This window comes from Erinaceus europaeus, chromosome 12 (assembly GCF_950295315.1).
Source record: "Erinaceus europaeus chromosome 12, mEriEur2.1, whole genome shotgun sequence".
NCBI classification, from domain to species: Eukaryota; Metazoa; Chordata; class Mammalia; order Eulipotyphla; family Erinaceidae; genus Erinaceus; species Erinaceus europaeus.
Genome location: NC_080173.1, coordinates 50,950,291 through 50,972,825, shown reverse-complemented (window position 1 = coordinate 50,972,825; position 22,535 = coordinate 50,950,291). Strand labels below are relative to the sequence as shown.

The window sequence follows — 22,535 nt, the reverse complement described above, 5'->3', positions numbered from 1 at the left end:
TTGAATGGAGTGAGGGAGATAGAGAGAAAGAGAGACACCTGCCAACCTGCTTCACCACTCAGGAAGCTTCCCTCCTGCAGGTGTGGAGTCGGGCCTTGAACCTGGGTCCTTCTACTTTCCACCTCCACCCCCCCCAGACCGATAATTTCAAGTCCAACACTTTAACCACAAGATTTTATTTTATTTTATTTTTGCCTCCAGGGTTATTGCTGGGGCTTGGTGCATGCACTACGAATCATTTTTCCCATTTTGTTATTATCGTATTGTTGTTATTGCTATTGTTGTTGTTGGATAGAACAGAGAGAAATCAAGAGAGGAGGGGAAGACAGAGAGGGGGAGAAAAAGAGACACCTGCAGACCTGATTCCTTACTTGTGAAGTGACCCCCCTGCAGGTGGGGAGCCAGGGGTGGAACTGGGTTCCTTGTGCCAGTCCTTGCACTGAGCACTAGGTGTGCTTAACCTGCTGTGCTGCCGCCTGGCCCCTTATTTATTTATTATTAATTTTTTAAAAAGATTTTATTTATTTATTCAAGAGACATGATAGGATAGAGAGAAAGAACCAGACATCACTCTGGTACATGTGCTGCCGGGGATTGAACCAGACATCACTCTGGTACATGTGTTTGCCGGGGAGGCGCAAACTGGGATCCTTATGCCAGACCTTGCACTTTGTGCCATGTGCGCTACTGCCCGACTCCCAGCTTTCCTATCCTTTAGCCCTCTGGGAGTATGGACCCAAGGTCATTGTGGGATGTAGAAGGTTGAAGGTCTGGCTTCTGTAATTGCTTCCCCACTGAACATGGGTGTTGACAGGTCGATCCATATTCCCAGCCTGCCTGTCTCTTTTTCCCTAGTGGGGAAGGGGTCTGGGGAAGCGAGCCCCAAGGCACATTGGTGGGGTTGTCTGTCCAGGAAAGTCTGGTCACATCCTGCTAGCACCTGGGAACCTGGTGGCTGAAAAGAGAGTTAACATACAAAGCCAAACAAATTGTTGAACAATCATGGACCTAAAGGCTGGAATAATGCAGATGAAGTGTTGGGGTCCTCCATTTTGTAGATAGCTAGTAGGCATATTTTAGTTATATTTCAAAGGGCCTATAGCTATACTAGTGTTTTGTTTTTTTTTTGCCTGAACCTGAAATCTGATATGCAGGTGGATCCAAGTTATTGTCTGGGGAGGTGATGTCATGGCTGGGAAAAGGACCAGAAAGCTGGATCAGGGAAGAGAGTTGCTCCCTAATATGGGGAAGGGGCATAAATATTGTTGACTGTAAACCCCATTGATTTGATGTGATCTGGGGCCCTGAAGGCTCTTTTCATTGACACTTGACACAGCCACAACCCCCGACATTCTCAGTGTGCCCCCCCCCAACACAAAGCACTGCTTTCATATGAGGATGGACAGGTGAGCCCAGTCATCAGTGGCCCTTCCTGGAAGGCTGTCAGAATATTCCACAGACAGCTTATTGCAACTGCCACCACCACCACCCCCACCCCCCCCCCCCCATTACTGGAGGTGTTGATGTCTGAGGAGCCCTCGTAACAGGACTCAACTGTGGCCAAGACACCCACACCTAAGAAGATAACCATCTTATCGTTAACCACTGCAGCTGCAATTAGCTGATTGTCCTCTGCTTTGAGGGGGAGAGGAGAAGGTGATTTGAACCTGACCTGCTTCTGCTTTTGCAGCTTCAGCTAAGACCTGTGAACTGTGACCACAAAACTGGAAGACTCTTAGTTTTAGCAAATGCATGCAGAGTTTGGGAAGGTTTGTTGAAAATGCAGCTTCATAGGCCTCTGCTCTTGGCTGCCGGGAGTGGGAATTGAGAAACCAGCCTTTCACACACATTCCCTGCATTACTGTGGTGCTTACTGAAGTTCGAGAATCCTCACATAAGAGTCTGAAAAGGTTTCACTGAGGTCCGAGTCTGAGACTTTATCAGAACCCCAAGGGAAGTTTAAAGATGTATTAAATTTTATGAGAGAACCAGATTATCCTTCTTGCATATGTAGTGGTGAGGCCTGAACTCATGATGTCACACTTGCAAGTCCAGTGCTCTACCCAGTGTAAACCTCCCTAGCTGCTGTAGGATATTTATTTATTGTTTAAATCTTTCTTTATTGGATAGAGAAATCCAGAAATTGAGAGAGAAGGCGGAGATCAGGAAGGAGAGAGAGAGAGGGAGAGAGGGAAAGGGAGAGGGACCTGCAGCACTGCTTTACCACTCACAAAGCTTTCCCTGTGCAGGTGGGGGCCAGGGGCTTGAACCTGGGTCCTTGCACACTGTAGCATGTGCTCTCAACCAGGTGTATCACTGCCTGGCCCCACTGCTGTAGGATCTTTAGGCCTTTCTGTGAGCCCATTGGGGGCTGGCAGGTGGCTCAGTCAGTAGAGCACACACTGTAACATGCATCAGGATATGGGCTGACATACTGCAAAGGCGAAGCTTCACAAATGGTAAAGCAGTGGATGTTTTCCCTTATCTCTGCTTTGCTCTCTCTGGGGGGGGGGGGGGGGAATAGAGCTGACTACAGTGGTAGAACCATGCAGGCATGAAGCCCCAGTGAAAATTGTGGTGACACAGAAAGAAAGGGGGAAAAAAAAAAAAGACTGGGGGTTTCACAGTGGGTAGAGCACCAGTCTTGCAAGCAAAAGGTCCTCGGCATCACATACATTTCTTCTTATTTTTTTAAAGGAACATACAGATTGGTTGAAAAGTTTTACTAGTATCTAGTAAGAACGTTGGAAAATTTTCAGGCAAGGTGCTAGTGAGTCCTCCATGTGTGAGGAGAATCTGTGTCATTATTAAAGGTATCTGCAGAGTTGAGGTGCCTGGATTGAGAGATGAAATCTGTGCTTTAGTGGTCCGAGAGGTGGCACAGTGGATAAAGCATTGGACTCTCAAGCATGAGGTCCTGAGTTAGATCCCTGGCAGCAAATGTACCAGAGTGATGGCTGGTTCTTTCTCTCCTTCTATCTTTCTCATGAATGAATAAATAAATAAATTCTTTTTTATTTAATTTTTTTATATTTGTTTTCCCTTTTGTTGCCCTTGTTGTTTTTCATTGTTGTTATTGATGTCGTCAGTATTAGATAGGACAGAGAGAAATGGAGAGAGGGGGAGAGAAAGGTAGACACCTACAGACCCCCTTGCAGGTGGGGAGCCGGGGCTCAAACCGGGATCCTTATGCCCGTCCTTGAGCTTTGTGCCATGTGAGCATAATGCACTGCGCTACCGCCTGACTCCCATAAATATATTCTTAAAAAAGAAAGAAAGAAAGAAAGAAAGAAATCAAGAAATCTGTGCTTTAAATCTTGGCTCCTGATCATGAGTGCTCACGGCTGTAATGATGGCTGGGCCACTGCCCTCATTGAGAAGCTCTGCTGTGACTGATCTGCATCCAGCAGACCCCCTCAGCTGGGGTCTCAGCATAAGTGAAGGACTCACGACCCCCAAGGCATGAGCAAGATTTTGAGAGAGAGAGATTTTGAGAGAGAGACCCGAGACCATATTCACATAGCATTTATTACAGAATTTTGTTACATTTTAGTTTCTTACTGGTTATTGTTGATAACCCCTAACTATAACTGGTTCATAAATGAAACTGTGTAGAAAGAAAGATATGGTTACAGGCATTCAGTGGAGACCTTGGAATGTATCCCCTGTAGATAAGGGGGAACTAACTTACTAATGTAAACTTAAAATATTTCCTCCTGAATACAATTTGGTATCTTCTGACTTTTTTTTTTTTCCTTCCTGTGAAATGTAACAGCCAGTAACACATACAGCAAATTCCTGTGTGCTCATTAAGGCAAGTCAAGAAATAGAACACAAATCAAGAGATAGAATGTTAGGGCTGGGGAGATAGCATAATGGTTCTGCAAAAAGCCTTTTTTTTTGCCTGAGGCATCAGAGGCTCCCGGTTCAACCACCAGTACCTCCATAAGCCAGAGCTGAGCAGTGCTCCAGAAAAACAAACAGAAACTTTACTGTGTCCTATCAAAATAGAGTTTTCAAAGTGTAAAAGAAGATATACCTCTTCTGTAATGGGTCCCTCATACATTTAACTTCATTTTGAGGAACAACTGGAGGATCTGACAGACAGAAGTGATATCTAGTTGTGAAAGCAAATTCTAGATGTCTGTTAGGTACAGAACTGACTATTGCCCTATAGGACCATCCAACCTTCGGATTGCTCTCCTTGAAATGCTTTGCATTTTTAAAAATACGTATTCATAAGAAAGAGCTTCCCCATAGCCCTGCCCCACTAGGAAAAGAGAGACAGACTGGAAGTATGGATCGGTCTGCTAACGCCCATGTTCAGCAGAGAAGCAATTACAGAAGCCAGACCTCCCTCCTTCTGCATCCCATAATGATCCTGAGTTCATGCTTCCAGAGGGATAAAGACTAGGAAAGCTTTCAAGGGAGGGGCAGGATATGGAGGGACTTCTGATGGTGGGAATTGTAACTGTGCCCCTCTTATCCTATGGTCTTGTTGATATGTTTTTTATTTTATGAATAAATTTAAAAAATTTAAGGGGGGGGCTGGGTGGTGGTGCACCTGGTTAAGCACACATATTATAGTGTGCAAGGTATCACTCTGGTGCGTGCAATGCTGGGATTGAACTTGGGACTTGATGGACTTCATGTCCAGTGTTTTAGCCAATGCACTACCTCCCAGACCACAGTCCTTTACATTTCTTTCTTTTTTTTTAATCCTTTGCATTTCTATCAATAAAAAACAATTATATTCTAGGGTGTGGATAAGCATTATGGTTATACAAAGAGATTCTCATGCCTGAAGCTCCAGAGTCCCAGATTCAATCCCTCACACCACCAAAAGGGCCAGGTGATGGCATACCTAATACACACATTACCATATTCAAGGCTTTGGGTTCTAGTCCCTGATCACACTCTCAGGTGGGAAGGTTCATGAGTGGTGAAGCAGGTCTAAAAAAAGTATATTCTAAAAAAAAAAAAAACTATTCCCAACAAGGGCAACAAAAGGAGAAAAAATAGCCTCCAGGAGCAGTGGATACCGAGCCCCAGCGATAACCCTGGAGGCAAAAAACAAAAACAGAAAACAATTCCAGTCCCTGGGCAGAGCCATGAATGTAGCCAAGGCTTGAGTCACAGCACCACATGGAAATGCCATGACTCTGGGGGCAGCGGGTACAGTGATGTCTCCCACTCTGTCTGAATGGGGAGGGAGTGGGGGAAGCTGCCTGGGAGTGGTGAAGTCACGTGCACTCTAGGGTCAAGACCTCAGCTTGTAAAACATGCCCGAGCACACACTCACACAGGCTTGGACCTAACCACTAGTAAATAGTTAAGGAAAGATTCAGCCCCCCAGATTCAAATGGACTGGAGGGCAAACTTGTTAAACAAATCCCAATTTAATTTTTGAAGCTATGTGCTGTTCTTTTCTTTATATTTCTTTGTCTACACACTTCTCAACAGTATATATGTTTTTCCCTCTCTGATTTTGAACATATGGTATGTGTTCTTTTGTATCTGGCTTCCTTTGGGCTGCATTGGGTTTACAGTTTAATCCTGTGTTTGCATGTATTATTATTTTTTTTTGCTTGCAGGGTGCTTGCACTAGGAATCCACTGTTCATGGAGGCTGTTTTTCCCTTTTGTTGCCCTTGTTTATCGTTGTTGGGTAGGATAGAGAGAAATGGAGAGAGGATGGGAAGGCGGGGGGTGGGGGGTGGAGACAAAGACACCTGCAGACCTGCTTCACAGCTTGTGAAGCGACCCCTCTGCAGGTGGGGAGCTTGGCTCAAACAGGGATCCTTATACTGGTCCTTGTACTTTGCACCATGTGCGCTTAACCTGTGTTACCGCCTGGCCCTCCCATTCTTTTTTTGTTGTTGTTGCTGTGTAATATTATATTTTATGCTTCTACATTATATTGAGTCTGGCTGATGAACCTTTTGATTATTTCCACGCACTGGACACCCTCAGACATATACTCTTGTGTTACCATGAGTGGAGTTGCTGAGTGTATGTGCCTTCCCTCTCACTAGATAATGCCAGGCTGCAGTATTGATTTACCCGCCTGACAACAGTGATGAGAATTTCCATGGTTCTACAACCCTTCGACTTGTTTATTTTAGCCATTTTGATTTTGTGTAGTGATAGATTAAATTCAGACTTCAACTTGCCCTTTTCTGCTTACAATGAAGTTGAACACAGATTCGCATTTGATTTTCAAGTATTGTTAATGTGGGGGTCAAGTGTTGTTAATGTGGGGGCCACCTGGTTGAATGCACATGTTACCATGTGCAAAGACCTGGGTTCAAGCCCCCACCTCCCACCTAAAAGGGGGAAGCTTTACAAGTGTAAAGCAGGGGGCCAGGCAGTGGTGCACCTGATTAAGCACTCAGAGTGTGCAAGGACCCAGGTTCAAGCCCCTGGTCCCCACCTGCAGAGGAAGCTTCACGAGTGGTGAAGCAGGGCTGCAGGTGTCTCTCTGTCTCCCCCTCCCCTCTCAGTTTTTCTCTGTCGCTAACCAATAACAAATAAAATATATTTTGTAAAAACAGACCTAGTAGTAAAGCAGGGCTGCCGGTGTCTCTTCCACTCTCCCTCCCTCTTCCCTCTCATTTCCTCTGTCTCTATCCAAAATAAATAAACCTTTAAAAATTATAAATAGGGGCCAGGTGGAGGCGCACCTGGTTAAACACACACACTACAGTGTGCAAGGACCCAGGTTCAAGCTTCTGGTCCCCACCTGCAAGGAGGAAGCTTCACAAGTGGTGAAGTAGAGCTGCAGGTGTCTGTCTGTAGCTCTCCCCCCCCCTCTTCCCTCCCCTCTCATCTCAATTTCTCTCTGTCTCTATCCAATAATAAATAAATAAAATTAAAAGAATTATAAATAGGGGGAGTTGGGCGGTAGCGCAGCGGATTAAGCGCACGTGGCACAAAGCACAAGGACATGCGTACAGATCCCGGTTCGAGCCCCTGGCTCCCCACCTGCAGGGGAGTCGCTTCACAGGCGGTGAAGCAGGTCTGCAGGTGTCTATCTTTCACTCCTCCTCTCTGTCTTTCCCTCTTCTCTCCATTTCTGTCTGTACTATCCAACAACAACAACATCAACAGCAACAACAATAACTACAACAACAATAAAAAAAATAAGGGCAACAAAAGGGAAGAAAAAAGAAAAAAAAAGATTCCCAGCTCGAGCCCCCGGCTCCCCACCTGCAGGGTGGTCACTTCACAGGTGGTGAAGCAGGTCTACAGGTGTCTGTCTTTCTCTCCCCCTCTCTGTCTTCCTGTCCTCTTTCCATTTCTCTCTGTCCTATCCAACAATAATATTAACAACAATAATGATAATAGCAGCGATTATCAACAAGGGCAACTAAAGGGGAAAAATAGCCTCCAGGAGCAGTGAACCGAACCCCAGTGATAACCCTAGAGGGAAAAAAAGAAAATATATAAATAAAAGAAAACATTGTTAATGTATAATATGAAGTGACATATTATACATTAACACAGTGGTTGAAAACTATAGATGATTAGGACTGGAATCAGGCTCACCACCACCCACCCACCCATCTCTGAACCTTGGTTTCCCTCTCTGTAAAATGGGAAAAATAATGATACATTGTCCTCTGACTGGGGAGCAGAGCAAGTGCCCAGTGCATGTGAGGACAGGAAACAGGTCTTTAGCCAATAGCAGGTGTTATAAGAATAGACTCTGGCTGCTGAGTTATGATTCCATTTAAAACAAGACGATCCTTCCTTAGCCATGATGCAGAATCATGTGGGAGCAACACATGTGGTGAGACTTCTGTTTTTCACCAAGATTGAGGGCCAGGGACTTAGAAATCAGAACATCAGGTGGTAGAGGAAAAGCTTTTATTTATTTATTTATTTATTTATTTATTTATTTTTTGCCTCTGGGGTTAACGCCAGAACTCTGTGTCAGCACTAGAAATTCACTGTTCCTGGTGGACATTCCACTTTTTATTGGATAGGACAGATAAATTGAGGAGGCGGGGAGGGAAGATATAAAGAGGGGGAGAGAAAGATAGACGCCGGCAGACTAGTGAAGCATATCCCCCTACAGGTAGGGAACCAGGGGCTCAAACCAGGATCATTTTGTGAGGTCTATGTCCGTTTACCCCGATGTGCTACCCCGCAGCCCCCAAAAAAGCCTTTTTTTTTTTTTAAATAGAAAGGATACATTGACTAAACCATAGGATAAGAGGGTACAACTCCACACAATTCCCACCAACAGAACTCCGTATCCCATCCTCTCCCTTGATAGCTTTCCTGTTCTTTAACCCTCTGGGAGTATGGACCCAAGGTCATTGTGGGATGCAGAAGGTGGGAGGTCTGGCTTCTATAATTGCTTCCCCGTTGAATATGGGCTTTGACTGGTTGATCCATACTCCCAGCCTGTCTTTCTCTTTTCCTGGTGGGGCAGGGCTCTGGGGAAGCGGAGGACACATTGGTGGGGTCTTCTGTCCAGGAAAGTCTGGTTGTCATAATGGTAGCATCTGGAACCTGGTGGCTGAAAAGAGAGTTAACATATAAAGCCAAGCAAGGTGTTGACTAATTATGAACCTAAAGGCTGGAGTAATGCAGATGAAGAGTTGGGGGGGGTCCTCCATTTTGTAGATAGCTAATAGGCATATTTTAGTTATATTCCAAAGGGCCTGTGGCTATACTAGTGGTTTTTTTTTTTTTTTTGCTTGAGCCGGACATCTGATATGCAGGTGGATCCTAGTTATTGTCTGCGAAGATGATGTCATGGCTGAAAAAAGGACCAGAAAGCTGGATCAGGGAAGAGAGTAGCTCCCAAATATGGGCAAAGTGTATAAATATTATTGACTGTAAACCCCATTGATTTGATGTGATCTGGGGCCCATATTCAGCTTAGGAGCCTATGTGACCCTGAAAATAGATCTATCTTCCATCCTTCCTTTGTCTGTCTGTCTCTCTCTTTTAATTTACTTTTCATTACACATAAGGAGATAGTTTCACATAAGAGAGAGAAAGAGAACTCAGAGTCCCATTGTCATACATATGGTGCTGGGGAATGAACCAGGAGCCTCAGGCATACAAGCCTGATACTCTACCAGTTGACCATTTCCTCAATTCTTTCTTCTCCCCTCCTCTCCCCTCCCCTCCCCTCCCCTCCCCTCCCCTCCCCTCTCCTCCCCTCCTCTCCCCTCTCCCCTCTCCTCCCCTCCTCTCCTCCCCTCCCCTCTCCTCCCCTCCCCTCCCCCCTCCCCTCTCCTCCCCTCTCCCCCCTCCTCTCCTCCCCTCTCCCCCCTCCTCTCCTCCCCTCCCCTCTCCTCCCTCCTCTCCTCTCCTCCCCTCTCCCCCCTCCTCTCCTCCCCTCCCCTCTCCCCCCTCCTCTCCTCTCCTCCCCTTCCCTCCCCTCTCCCCCTTCCTCCCCTCCCCTCTCCCCCCCTCCTCTCCTCCCCTCCCCTCTCCCCCCCTCCTCTCCTCTCCTCTCCTCTCCTCTCCTCTCCTCTCCTCTCCTCTCCTCTCCTCTCCTCTCCTCTCCTTCCCACCCTTTCCTTTCCCTTCCCTATTCTTTTCCTTTCAACTCATCTGTATATGTATTTACATGAGAAAGAAAGAAAAACAGCATCATTTTAGCACATGTGGTGCTAAGGACTAAACCCAGGACCTCACATATGCAAGCCCTATGCTCTACCCACTCAGTTGTCTTCCCAACTGCCACAAATGTGTTTTCTTTTCTTTTCTTTTTTTTTTTTCCCCTCCAGGGTTATTGCTGGGCTCGGTGCCTGCACCATGAATCCACCGCTCCTGGAGGCCATTTTCCCCCTTTTGTTGCCCTTGTTGTAGCTTCATTGTGGCTATTATTATTGCCGTTGTTGACGCAATTCGTTGTTGGATAGGACAGAGAGAAATGGAGAGAGGAGGGGAAGACAGAGAAGGGGAGAGAAAGATAGACACCTGCAGACCTGCTTCACCACCCGTGAAGCGACTCCCCTGCAGGTGGGGAGCCGGGGGCTCGAACTGGGATCCTTACGCCGGTCCCCGCGCTTTGCGCCACATGCGCTTAACCCACTGCGCCACCACCCGACTCCCAGAAATGTGTTTTCTTTAGCCTTAGAACAAACCTTCTGCTAATCACCCTGCAGTTTTGGCTAGCAGGAGCCTGGCCCCCTCAACCCATGTGTCCTTGGATCTCACAGATCCAATTCCAGTGTGGCATTCTGTGAGGGTCCCAGGGCAGCTTTTATTTCATGTAATTAATTTATCTTAATGATTACTTTGTTAAGCAGTCCCGGGGCTTCACACATGTGCAGTGCCTCAGCTCTGGCCAGTTCCTTTCCCCTGGCTCTTCACTACTCCAAACTGACTTTGTCAGAACGAGAGAGAAAGGGGAGAGAGGGAAGGAAGGACAATTAGTGTGGCGGGAGCCAAGCTCGAACCTGGGTCATGTGCCGGCCAGTCAGGTGCACCAGGAAAGGAAACTAACTTGGCGGCCTTTCCCTTGCTGCTTTCCAGGGTTCTCTGTTGTGCTGGGAATCAAACCTGGGTCCTCCTGCTTTGGTAACACGATGTGTGCTCTCCCCAGGGAGCTATCTTCCAGCCCCCTCAGCCCTTACTAGGTAATGAAAACCCTACCTCTGGAAGTCATTTCACTTTCAAGTCTTATTTTCCTTTTCTGTACTATGGGGACTAAAATATACCTATATGACTGATTTTTTTTTTTTCCCTGGAGGAATGTTAGGGACAAGGGAGGTGATGTGCAGAGAGAGACTTTCTGAAGACATGAGGAGAGTCGAGCAAATGTGAAGGTTATTCACATGGTAGCAGGTGGCACCTTCCAGGTACAGGGAGGCCTGTTGTCCTCAGGCAGCCACTGCTGTCCGCCTGGGTCAGCTGTCTGCCTGTGTTTTTTCTTCCTGTGTCGTGGCTGGTTGAGCGGCCATGGAAACACACACACACACACACACACACACACGCACACACTTTCAGCTCAGGGTCCTGGAGCCAGCTGGGAGCCATGACCTTGTTTACAGATGAGGAAACCAGAGACTCTGAAGGCAAAGGACTTTGCCCAGGTCCTGAGAGTTGGCAAGGGATGCTTGGCCCTCGGGGATGAGACACGGGGGGTTGCGGGGCCTGCGATGAAGGGCTGAGGTGCAGGTACAGATTTCCGGCAGGTGCAGCAGCCCCAGGACTCTGCCACTCTTTGTCACCTCCAGGGCCCTGTGCCTGCCTCTGCCTGTCCCCAGGCTTGCCAGCCAGCCAGCCAGGCTTCGTTAACAGAAAGCAAACATGGGGAGCTGACTTTGCCCATGCCCAGGACAAGTCAAGGACAGTAGCTGGGTGAGTCAGGAGCCTCCTCTCCTGCCTCCCTTCCTTGCCTGTGGATAGGGGTCACTAAGGGAGTGGGACTGGACAGTCATGACGTGCCCTTGGCTGAGGAGTCTGAGCCCAGCACAGTGGCCTTGTGCCTAAGAACTTCACCCTTGGATGACCTTCCGAGTGGGAGTTAAGAGCTGGTGGGTTTGGGGTTGGCCCCAGCAAAGAGAACTGAACCTGGCCAGGTTGGGCCCTTGCTTGGGCGAGAGGAGGGTTTGGTTCTGACCCTTTGTGGGGTGCTCTCTGCCTCCACACTGGACATCCTGGGTAGCTGCCCAGCTTATCTCCTGGCTGCAGTAAGTAACTGTCAGTTTCAGAAGCCAGAGCTGCAGACCTTGAGCTCAGCTTCTAATTGTGAAGCCTGCTAAAAAGTGCTGTGCTTACGTATAGAAGGTCCTTGGTTCAAGCCCTGGTATGACATATGCCAGAGTGATACTCTAATGTTCTTTCTCTCTCTCTCTCCCTCCCTCCCTCTCTCCCCCTCCCTCTCTTCCTCTCTCTTCTCTCATTACTGTTTTTAATTTTTTAAATTTATTAATGAGAAACATAGGAGGAGAGAGAAGGAGCCCGGCATCACTCTGTTCCATGTGCTGCCGGGATTGAACTCAGGACCTCATGCTTGAGAGTCTGATGCTTTATCCACTGCGCCACCTCCCGGACCACTGTTTTTAATTTTTTTTAAGTGTTCTCTTTGTTTTGTTTTTTTTCTTTGATAGGACAGAGAGAAATTTAGAGAGAAGAGTGAGGTAGGGAGAGAGAGAGGCAGAAAGACACCTGCTGCCCTGCTTCACCATTTGTGAAGCTCTCCCCCTGCAAGTGGGCACCAGGGCTTGAACCTTAACCATCACTCAGCCCCTCTCTCCCTCTTTCTAAGATAAAACATAATTTATTTTCTTGAAACCATAAAGTCTGGGGCCTGGTAAAACAGTTCACTTGCTTTGCCATGTACATGACTCAAGTTCAAGTCTGGTCCCCACCACATTGAAGGAAGCTTCGGTGCTGTGGTCTCTTTCATACATTCTCTCTGCCTCTGTTCCCTCTCTATCTTCTCTTTACATTTTTTTTTTTTTTGTTAAGCTTGTTTTGCCAGGTTGTTCTAACCTTCCTTGCAAAACAAGTGCCAAGAAAGGGTGGGGCTGAGGCAGCAGGGAGAGTGGGGAGTGGAGGCCCAGGCCAGGGGGTGACTAGTGCCTTCCGCTCCAGGAAACAGGGCAGGCTTTGTCCCCCTCATGCCCCTTGCCCCTCCCAGCCTGCCTCATTTCCCGCTGGGGTCGCACAGGGCTGAATGCTGGTGAATAGGATAAGTGCCAGTTGACAGTCAAGTGGTTCAAGGCCTGCAGAGAATTCAGGGGCTGGGCCTCCCTGCCTGCCTGCCCAGGACTATTTTCTCTCAGTGTCCTGCTTTTGGAGTTTCCTCTGGGGTGTGAGGGGGAGCTATTTTGTTACTCTGGTCTACTTGCTCCCCCACCCCCAGGTCAGCCCAGTGCTCCTGAAACATTTACACCATGGACCACTGCACCTTTCTTGGTTGGTCCCCTCTTCTCCAGGAGTCTTCAAGATGGGGTATAAGCCGCCTGTCCCCCACCCCCAAGAGTGCAGTACAAAAAGCTTATGATTCCTACAGCTTTGGAGGTGTTTGAATCCAGAGTTGGAAGCATGAAGTCCTGAGATTGAGTCCCAGCACCCATATGCCATTATTATTATTATTATTATTATTTTGCCTCTAGGGTTATCACTGGGGCTTGGTGCTTGCACATGAATCCATTGCTCCTGGAGGCCAATTTTTCCCTTTTGTAGCCCTTGTTATTGTTGTTGATCATTGTTATTATTGCTATTGTTGAATGATAGGACAAAGACATGGAGAGAGGAGGGGAAGACTGAGAGGGGAGAGAAAGATAGACACTTGCGGACCTGCTGCACTACCGCCTGGTCCCCTATTATTGTTATTTATAGAAACAGAAATTAAAAGGGTAGGAGTAGAGGCTAGAGAGAGATGCCTGTAGCACTGCTTCACTGTTGCTAAAGTTTTAATTCCCTGCGCTACCATAAGCTAGAGCAGAGTAGTGCTCTGGTTTAAATATATATATATAATTCTAGCATCCAGCTTCTTTGGAAGGTTCTAGGCCTTAATTAAAGATTTTATTTATTCAGAGAAGATAGGGGAAAGAGGGAAAGACAACCAGACATCATTCTGATACAGTGCTACTGGGGATTGAACTCAGGACCTCATGTTCAAGAGTCCTGTGCTTTTACCCACTGTGTCACTTTGACTGCTGAACCCAGTATTTTTAAATTTTTAAGTATTTTGTTTTACCTATTATTACTGATATATTATTATTTTCCTTTCTTTCTACTTTATTTGATAGGACAGAGAGAAATTGAAGGGGAGGGGAGCTAGGGAGAGAGAGATACCTACAGACCTGCCTTAACACTTGTGGAGTTCCGTCGTCGTCCCCCCCCCCCCCCCCCGCGAGTGGGGAGTGAGGACATGAACTGTGAACCGTGGTTTTGTGCATGGTGATGTATGCGCTCAACCTGGTGATGTATTCCACCACCTGTCCCCTTGGACCCAGTATCCTAATAAACTGCATAGCTGAGCTGAAAGTAGACAGCATAAAGGCTAGATTTGAGGGCTTATTTATTTATTTATTTATTTTGCCTCCACTATGAACCCACTGCTCCTGGAGGCTATTTTTTCTCTTTTGTCGCCCTTGTTGTTGTTGTCATTGCTTCATTGTTGTTGGATAGGACAGAGAAATAGAGAGAGGGGGAGAGAAAGACAGACACCTGCAGACCTGCTTCGCCACCTGTGAAGTGACTCCCCTGCAGGTGGGGAGCCGGGGGCTCGAACCAGGATCCTTATGCTTGTTCTTGCGCTTTGTGCCATGTGTGCTTAATCCACTGCACTACCGCCCAACCCCCCTCAACTGTCATTTTTATGAGCCTGTGGCAGGTGCTGCCTTGCCTCTTCTCAGGTCAACAGCAACAGCTCCTGCTTACTGAACATTCCTGGATGCCAGGTACTGGACTCGGTACCCTCATCACAGCACAAACTCCATTTTCTACTTTGTCAGCACTTACAAGTGGGTGTTTTACACTGACAAGCAAAGTGAGCTGCCCAGGGCCACAGATTCCAGGGCCTGTTTTCTCAAGTGTGAGGCCTGGCCAGTCTGAAAAATAAATAAATTAAAAAAAAAAAGACAGTGGTCTGGGAGGTGGCGCAGTGGTAAAGCTTTGGACTCTCAAGCATGAGGTCCCGAGTTCGATCCCCGGCAGCACATGTGCCAGAGTGATGTCTGGTTCTTTCTCTCTCCCTCTGTCTTTCTCATAAATAAATAAAATATTAAAAAAAAAAAAAGTATAAAGGAGAGTGGTCCGGGAGGTGGCGCAGTGGTAAAGCTTTGGACTCTCAAGCATGAGGTCCCGAGTTCGATCCCCGGCAGCACATGTGCCAGAGTGATGTCTGGCTCTTTCTCTCTCCCTCTGTCTTTCTCATAAATAAATAAAATATTAAAAAAAAAAAAAAGACAGTTGAGTGGTCCAGGAGATGGTGCAGTGGATAAGGCATTGGACTCTCAAACAGGAGGCCCCAAGTTCAGTCCCCGGCAGCACATATACCAACCAGAGTGATGTCTGGCTGTTTCACCTCCTATTGCAGAGTGCTGACCTGGTGTAGTGGCTTGGAGGCAGGAGAGCTTCCCACCAGAAGCCAGAAGTTCACCCCTCTGTGGGAAAAAAAATGACAGTTGCTATTTGTCTGCTGCCCTAGCTCACACAACCTTTTGCATTTGTTACCTCACTGTCAGCAGCCCCTGGGGTAGATGCTAGTGCCTCACTGCACCACGGTGGACACTGAGGCCGAAGACTTGTCCCAGGACACATGCATGGTGTTCCCCTGTCCGGCATCTGGCTCTCTCCCTTGTCCTCCTTCCCCTGGGATTGTGAGTGGCATCACGAGGGGATCCTTGGCCTGCATTCTGCAAGCTCTTCATCCAGTACTTCCTGCCTCCACAGATCAAATACCACGAGGAGTTTGAGAAGAGCCGCATGGGCCCCAGCGGGGGTGAGGCCCTGGAAACCGAGCGCCGAGACTCCCAGGACAATAGCAGCTACCGGCGGCCCCAGGAGCAGCAGCCTCACCACATTCCCACTAGTGCCCCGGGTGAGTGTGAGGCTCATGGCGCCCGGCAGGGGTTGGTAGTAGGGTGGGGATGGGGTGGACCAGGGAGGGAGGGGAGTGGGTTACTTGCTCAAGAAGCATACACTCCCTGCTCAGGCCCCATCCTGGGTGCTTATGTACTGGGTTCAGGGTCTGAGATAAGATAGTTGCTGAGCCGAGCCGTCTCCTCTCATCTTCCAGTTTACCAACAGCCCCAGCAGCAACAGGTGACTCAGTCGTATGGTGGCTACAAGGAGCCTGCAGCCCCGGTCTCCATACAGCGCGGAGCCCCGGGCGGGGGCGGGGTAAGTCCCCCGGTAGGAGGAGAGGCTCTAGGGGGTGGAGGGAAGTGGACCTAGGCAAGGTCTTCTGGACACTGATGTTCCTTAGAAGCCCCCAGAGAGGGCAGGTGAAATAGTTCACTTGGATAGTGTATTGCTTGGCTGTGTGGGTGACCCACGTTTGAGCCCGGCCCTCACCACATTAAAGGAAGCTGTGGTCTTTTTTTACTCTCTGCCTTTTCCATCTCTATCTAAAATAAACTCCCAGAGACCCAGCTTCCCCTGACTTTGTACCCCAATTATTATTAGCAGGTGATTAGTCTCCAGCTTCAGTGTGACCTAGTGGGTTGGGGCCTAGGTGGGGCTCTGAGTTCATCCTTGGGTTCATGAAAAACAAGCTGCCTGCCCTTCCCAGGGGCTTTACTCCAGCTATTTGGGAGCACAGGAAAGCATCCTTCCTTCCTTCCTTCCTTCCTTCCTTCCTTCCTTCCTTCCTTTTTTTTTTTTTAATAAACTTTAAAAAATAGTTTATTTATTAATGAGAAGGATAGGAGGAGAGAGAAAGAACAAGACATCACTTTGGTACCTGTGCATCTGGGGAGTTATACTTAGACCCTGCTTCCTACTTTTTTTTTCTTTTTTCCATTTTATTAGATAGGACAGAGAGAAATTGAGAGGGGAGAGGAAGATAGAGGGAGAGAGACACCTGCAGACAACTCATGAAGTGTCCTCCCTATAGGTAGGGAGCAGGGGCTTGAACCCAGATCCTTACATGGCTCCTTAACTTCATACTATGTGTGCTTGACTAGGTGTGACACCATCCAGCCTGAGGCTAGAACCAAGGACTTTGGAGCCTGAAGCCTGAATATTTTTGGCATAATTATTATGCTGTCTCCCCAGGCCTCTCCCTGTGTCTCTACTTGAAAAAAGTCAGCCTGCAGTAATGAAGTCCAGGTTATGAAAAAAACAGAAATATTTTGGCTGAGGTTACAAGGAAACCTGATAGACACATTTGTGTCACCTGGAGACTTTTCTCTGAAGACAAGGTCTTTGACTTGCATCGGGGAGTGAAGCCTATCTCATCACAGTATCAGAAATAATAAGACTGGTGCTTATGAGGGGCTAGGTGGTAGCACCCCTAATTGAATGCACATGCTACAATGAGCAAGGACCCAGGTTCGAGTCCCCGCTTCCCACCTGCAGGGGGAAAGCTTTGTGAGTGGTGAAGCAGTGTTGCAGGTGTCTGTCTTTCTCCCTCTGTTATTACCTGCTTCCCTCTTGATTTCTGGCTGTCTCTATCCAATAAATAAATAAAGATAATTCAAAAAAAACAAAAAAAAAAACTGGTGCTTATAATGCTTCAGATAACAGTAGGGAATGCCATGTCTTTAAACACTACTTGACTTTATGCCCTTTGGGCCTCCCGTGGCTGAGAGGGTCTGTCCCTTAGTCACTGCCAAATCTCCTGTAAGAAAGGGTAATTGTGCTTATGCAAAAAAGCTTTCATCTCTGAGGCTCTGAGGTACCAGGTTTAACCCCTGGCACCACCAGGGTTAAACTGGAGCTGGTCAGTGCTGTGGGGAAACCACTGGCCAAACTCTGATCTGGGGGCCCAGACAGTTGGGATGGGGTGCTGACTGTGTGCTGTCCCTGTAGAAGCGGTACCGCGCAGTGTATGACTACAGCGCTGCGGATGAAGATGAGGTCTCCTTCCAGGATGGTGACACCATCGTGAATGTGCAGCAGATTGATGACGGCTGGATGTACGGGACCGTGGAGCGTACCGGCGACACAGGGATGCTGCCTGCCAACTACGTGGAGGCCATCTGAGCCCGCTGCCACCACCCCCCACCTGTCTTCAGTGCATTCCACTGCATTGCATCCGTCCTGGCCATGGCCTGTCCATCTGCCAGTGTCTTTTTTTTGTTTTGTTTTTTAATCTGCGACAGCTTGTCTCTCCCCACCCTCCTCCAGCTTCTCTGGCCAACTGAAGCCTTTTTCTGCTGGCTCCTTCCTTTGGCAGGTTTTCCCCTTGACTGACTTCTTGATTTTTCTCTATAGATGGATCCCAGAAGGGGATAGGGGGTGGAGGTCTGGGATGGGAGACTCCTCCCTCCAGGAGGCCTCCAGGCCTCTGCCTTCTCCGTCCTGCCCCTTCAGACCCTTCCATCTTCCTCCTCTTCACACATTCTCAACATTCCAGGTCTGGGTAGCCCCCCCCCAGGGCTTCCCTTGAGAGAGTTCCTGCATGTTTCCAGAGTGGGGAGGCCCCTCTACCTTGCCCTTGGGGTGAGTGGAGGAGGGGGAGGGGCTGATATTGGATAGGGACCAGTGAGATGGTTTTTACCTCTGCTTCTCAAAGATGGGGCTGTTGGCGCTTCACTGGGCTCCCTCCCTCAAGGACAACAAAGTGTGTGTGGGGGGGTTCCTTTTGGGTTTCATTCACCCCAGCCTAGTGCTCTTGTTCACACTGTGATTCTGCCCTCCCCCCAACATGTAGCCCCAGAGTGGGTGAAGAGCTCCCCAGGAGGCACAGCTTGGGCCTGGTTGCTGCCTTTTTGACTTGCAGGGAGGAAAAGGAACAGGCTTTTCCCTCCCTTCACCTCTCAGTCTCTGGGGACCCCAGCTTGCTTCCTTGGCTGGGTCTGCAAGAACAGGCAAAGAGACCTTGGGGCTTTTGGTTCCGACTGGCCCACCCCCTCGAGATCTGGGCTGGCTGTCACCCCTCCTTCCTTCTGGGAGGATGTCTCGGGTTTGAGGGCCTCTGGTTCTCTACTGAATGGAGTAGAAACTGCAGAGCCACGGGGCGCCCTCAGCTCCAGTACCTAGAACGTTGTGACAGCTTGTGGTTCAGTGGCAGCTGCTGTGAGCGTGAGGCAAAGGGCAGGTGAGGCCTGCACACTGCTGGGCTTAGTAAGGGAGCCACATACAGATCTTCCTTGATACTTTCTTTCAAACTCGCCACTGGAGGGGAAAGAAGCTCCTTCTGTCTCTGAAGTGCAGGAAGCTCACCCATTGCCTCCAGGGCGCTGGGCGGGCGCTGGGCAGCCACAAGGGATTACAGGAGTGGGCTGTGCTCAGTACTGGGTGGGAACTGGAGAGAAGACTCCAGTCCATTCTCTTCCTTCACCTCTTTGTCCTGGGCAGCAGAGTCAGGGCCAGAGGACGCTGTATCACCTGCACTCTGAGGTCACTCTGAGTGGTGCCGCACTCTGGGGTCACTCCCCCTCCCCCAGACTTGCCCATTGCTTATCCAAAGCCCCCTAGAAGCAGAGGGGAGAGGATCCCAGGCCTACAAAACTGGAAGCACAGGCGCAGGTGAGGCAGGGAGAGCCGGTGCTATCCCCAAGTCCCTTCTCTGTGGCTGTGGCCTCTGTTGCCTGGCTTTATTCATCTCTGGGCTTTCTTGTCACCCCTCTGAGGTATCCCCCCTGCACCCTGAATCCAGCCAGGGCCTGGGGTTCTTTGTTTCCTCTTATCCTGTAGGAAGTCATCAATAGTCAATTCCTTAAGGGTGTTTTTGTCGACTGCTTCAGAGTTTACTTGGGAAACTTCCACCCCAGATCTTAGGGTTGGGAAGTCACTATGGGGAGGGGCCCCTTGTCTGACCAATCCCTCTTTCCTTCTGGAGAGGGTAGGTGGAGCATCTTATAGTGGGTGGTGGAAAGGGAGCCCTTGGGGAAGTACTGGGAGAGGTACCCTTCCATTCCGCTTCCTCCAGATCTCAAAGCACAACATGAACTCTGGGACCAAAGAGAGATCAGAGACATCCTGTTGGAGGACCTGTGGTGGGGAGCAGAGTGTGGTGAGAGGGAGGGGCAAGAAGCAGTCTGTTCTTTCTTCCCAAACAAGGCAAAGCCAGCTGTTGCAGGCCACTCTACTCCTCCCATCCTAAAAATAGGGGACTTTTGGTGACACACCCCCAGAGACAGGAGGGACCATCACACTGGTGCTGAGGGACCCAGGGGCTGCTGGGAGTCCTCCCTTTCCAGAACCATCCATCTCTAGAAGAACACAGAGTCTGAGGGCTGGACCAGGTCTCTAGTCTCAAAAAGTTCTCAGAAGTCTTTTAAGTCAATCTAATCCCAGGAAAGCAGACACATCAAAGCTTGAATGTGAATATACCTTTAGTGGACCAATAATAAAATGCAAGAAGTCCAATGGTGAGAAAAATGAATTCTCTCAACCCTGTTTCCTGTTTTCTTTTCCATGTCCCTCCAGGGAAAACCTTCTTGCTTAGTTTCTGCCTTTCCCCTACATATATGCACTTTGGGGCCTTTTTTTTTTTTTTAAGCTGGGAAAAAATATATATACCACCCCAAAACCTGTATTTAAAATGAAATAGAAATGACCATGTGAAGTTTGCCTCTGTCCAAACATTTCATCTGTGTGTGTGAAGCCATCCATTCACCATTTTTCTATGGGGTGGCTGTCTTTTCTTGGTCTGTTTTGGTCCCTCCCCTTGGGGGCTTGTGCTTGGGATCAAATCTTTCTGGCCTATTAATGATTCTGAACATTTGACTCAGACCACAAGTGAATCTTTCTCCTGGTGACTCAAATAAAAGTATAATTTTTACCTGCGGACTTGGTTTCTCTCTGGCTCTGTGAGTGGCTGCTGTGTATGTGCATGTTTGGGGGTGTTGGGGTGTCCTCATGGGAGTCCTGCTGCACTGCAGGGAAAGTCTGGAAGTAGTCAGTTTGTGAGGAAGGTCAACAGTTTGTTGTCCTGTGGGAGCCTTAGCATCTATTTCCTCCCTGTTGAGAACTCCTCACCCAACGTGGTGGCCACTCCCAGGGCCCCTTACTGCCTTAGCTGTGAGCCCCCCACCCCCCCCCCCCCCACACACACACTTGTCTCCCCAGTGCATTCACAGGGCTGGCAACAGGTCTAATTCCTATCCCCAGGATTAGGCACAGCTGCTCAACATTCTTTGTCTTTTTTTTTTTTTTTTTAAGATTTTATTTATTAATGAGAAAGATAAGAAAGAGAGAACCAGACATCTCTCTGGTACATGTGCTGCTGGGGATTGAACTCAGGACCTCACGCTTGAGAGTCCAGTGCTTTATTCAGTGTGCCACCTCCCGAACCATCTCAACATTCTTTGTAAGAGCTTGATTGAGCTCAGCTTGAGGGACAGTTTTAGTGTTTCTCCACTGCCAAGTACATCTTCACAGGGCAGTTTTACACAATACCTTAGGAAAGTGATCCCTAGCAGTTATTTCTTCCCTTGGCCTTAGTAACAACCTTGTAAGAAAAGTAACTTTTGCAATGTCCTGCTCACTAACAGTGCTTAAGCCCAGAAAGGAGGTCCTTGAGTGGAAGTTTTGAGTGGAAGTTAAAAGGCCGGTGAGAAGACTGGAGGTCTCAGGAGCTGTGTCACTGAGGTCAGGGGACAGCTCCCTACACATCTCATTAGTATTGCCCCTCCTTATAGTTCCTATTATCCTGTGCCTGACCCCTGACCCTCTGGTGCCAGGAAGAAGCCTGCAGTGTGTGTGTCTCAATAAAATGATAAAAATGGCCCCCAGAAGCAGTGGATTTGCAGTGCAGGCACCAAGCCCCAGCAATAACCAGGCAAAAAAGAAAAGAAAAAACTTTAAAATGGGCTGGGGCATAATGGTTATGTAAAAGGTTTCCGTGCCTGAAGCTCTTAAGTCTAGGTTCAATCTCCAACACTACCAGTGCTCTGGTCTCTTATGTCTTTCACTAAAATGAAATATATTGAGAGAGAGAGAGACAGAATCCAGGTCCTTCTGCCCCAGCTCAGTACCATATCAGCCTCCTGTACAACTGCTTGGTGGAGATGGGTCTTTCCCTCCTGGGGCTCAGAGTGGTGGCTTTCTCTGGTTTCTGGATGGCAGCAGGGAACAGTGGGAAAGGGCTTCCCCAGGTTGAGCCTTTGTAATCTGGGGAATGACAGTGTCAATGACAGCTGCCTACTGTGTCAGGCACCTGTGGTGGGGGGTGGGGGGATTAAGGGTAGTGTGACACCTACTTTCCCTGATGTCTGCTGCCTCATAATTCCCCTCTAGAAAAATGAGTTGGCAGATCTTGGTTCCTATTGGTCTGTGAAACAATTTTTTTAAAAAAAAATTTTCCTTTTTTGTTGCCCTTGTTTTTTATTGTTGTAGTTATTATTGTTATTATTGGTGTCGTTGTTGTAGGATAGGACAGACAGAAATGGAGAGAGGAGGGGAAGACAAAGGGAGAGAGAAAGATAGACACCTGTAGACCAGCTTCACCACCTGTGAAGCAACTCTCCCCTTAGGTGGATAGCCGGGGGCTCGAACCGGGATCAGCAGGTCCTTGCGCTTTGCACCCCTAGCTGGGATTCTTATGCCAGTCCTTGAGCTTTGTGCCATGTGCGCTTAACCTGCTGCGCTACCACCTGACCCCCACTTTGATATATTTTTTTATAAATTAGCATCATGGCCCATTGAGGATTGACCTTGGAGATTTCCCTGTCTGGGGAGGGGCTCATTTTGTACCCTTCCTTGGTCTCTGTAAATAAAGTGCCCCTTTGTCCAAAAACAAACACACACACACACACAGCAGGGGCCAGGTGGTAGTGCAGCGGGTTAAGTGCACAGAAGCGCAACGATCAACATAAAGATCCTGATTAAAGTCCCCAGATCCCCAACTGCGGGGTGGAGATAGGGGTGGGGGAGGGTCACTTCACAGGCAGTGAAGCAGTTTTGCAGGTGTCTTATCTTTCTCTCCCCCTCTCT

The 22,535-nt window shown here is 48.4% G+C and overlaps 1 protein-coding gene across 2 annotated transcripts in view; it reads left to right on the top strand.

The window, feature by feature from the left end:
- The window catches only part of LASP1 (LIM and SH3 protein 1), a 57,858-nt gene extending 37,471 nt beyond the window's left edge, over nucleotides 1-20,387 (top strand). For both annotated transcript variants that reach the window (XM_060203588.1, XM_007530928.3), the window contains 3 exons: nucleotides 15,381-15,528; nucleotides 15,727-15,830; nucleotides 17,463-20,387. In XM_060203588.1, the coding sequence (XP_060059571.1) occupies nucleotides 15,381-15,528; nucleotides 15,727-15,830; nucleotides 17,463-17,636 (426 nt within the window). In that variant the 3' untranslated portion in view covers nucleotides 17,637-20,387. The remainder of the gene's footprint in view (nucleotides 1-15,380; nucleotides 15,529-15,726; nucleotides 15,831-17,462) is intronic.
- Nucleotides 20,388-22,535: the final 2,148 nt, after the last annotated feature.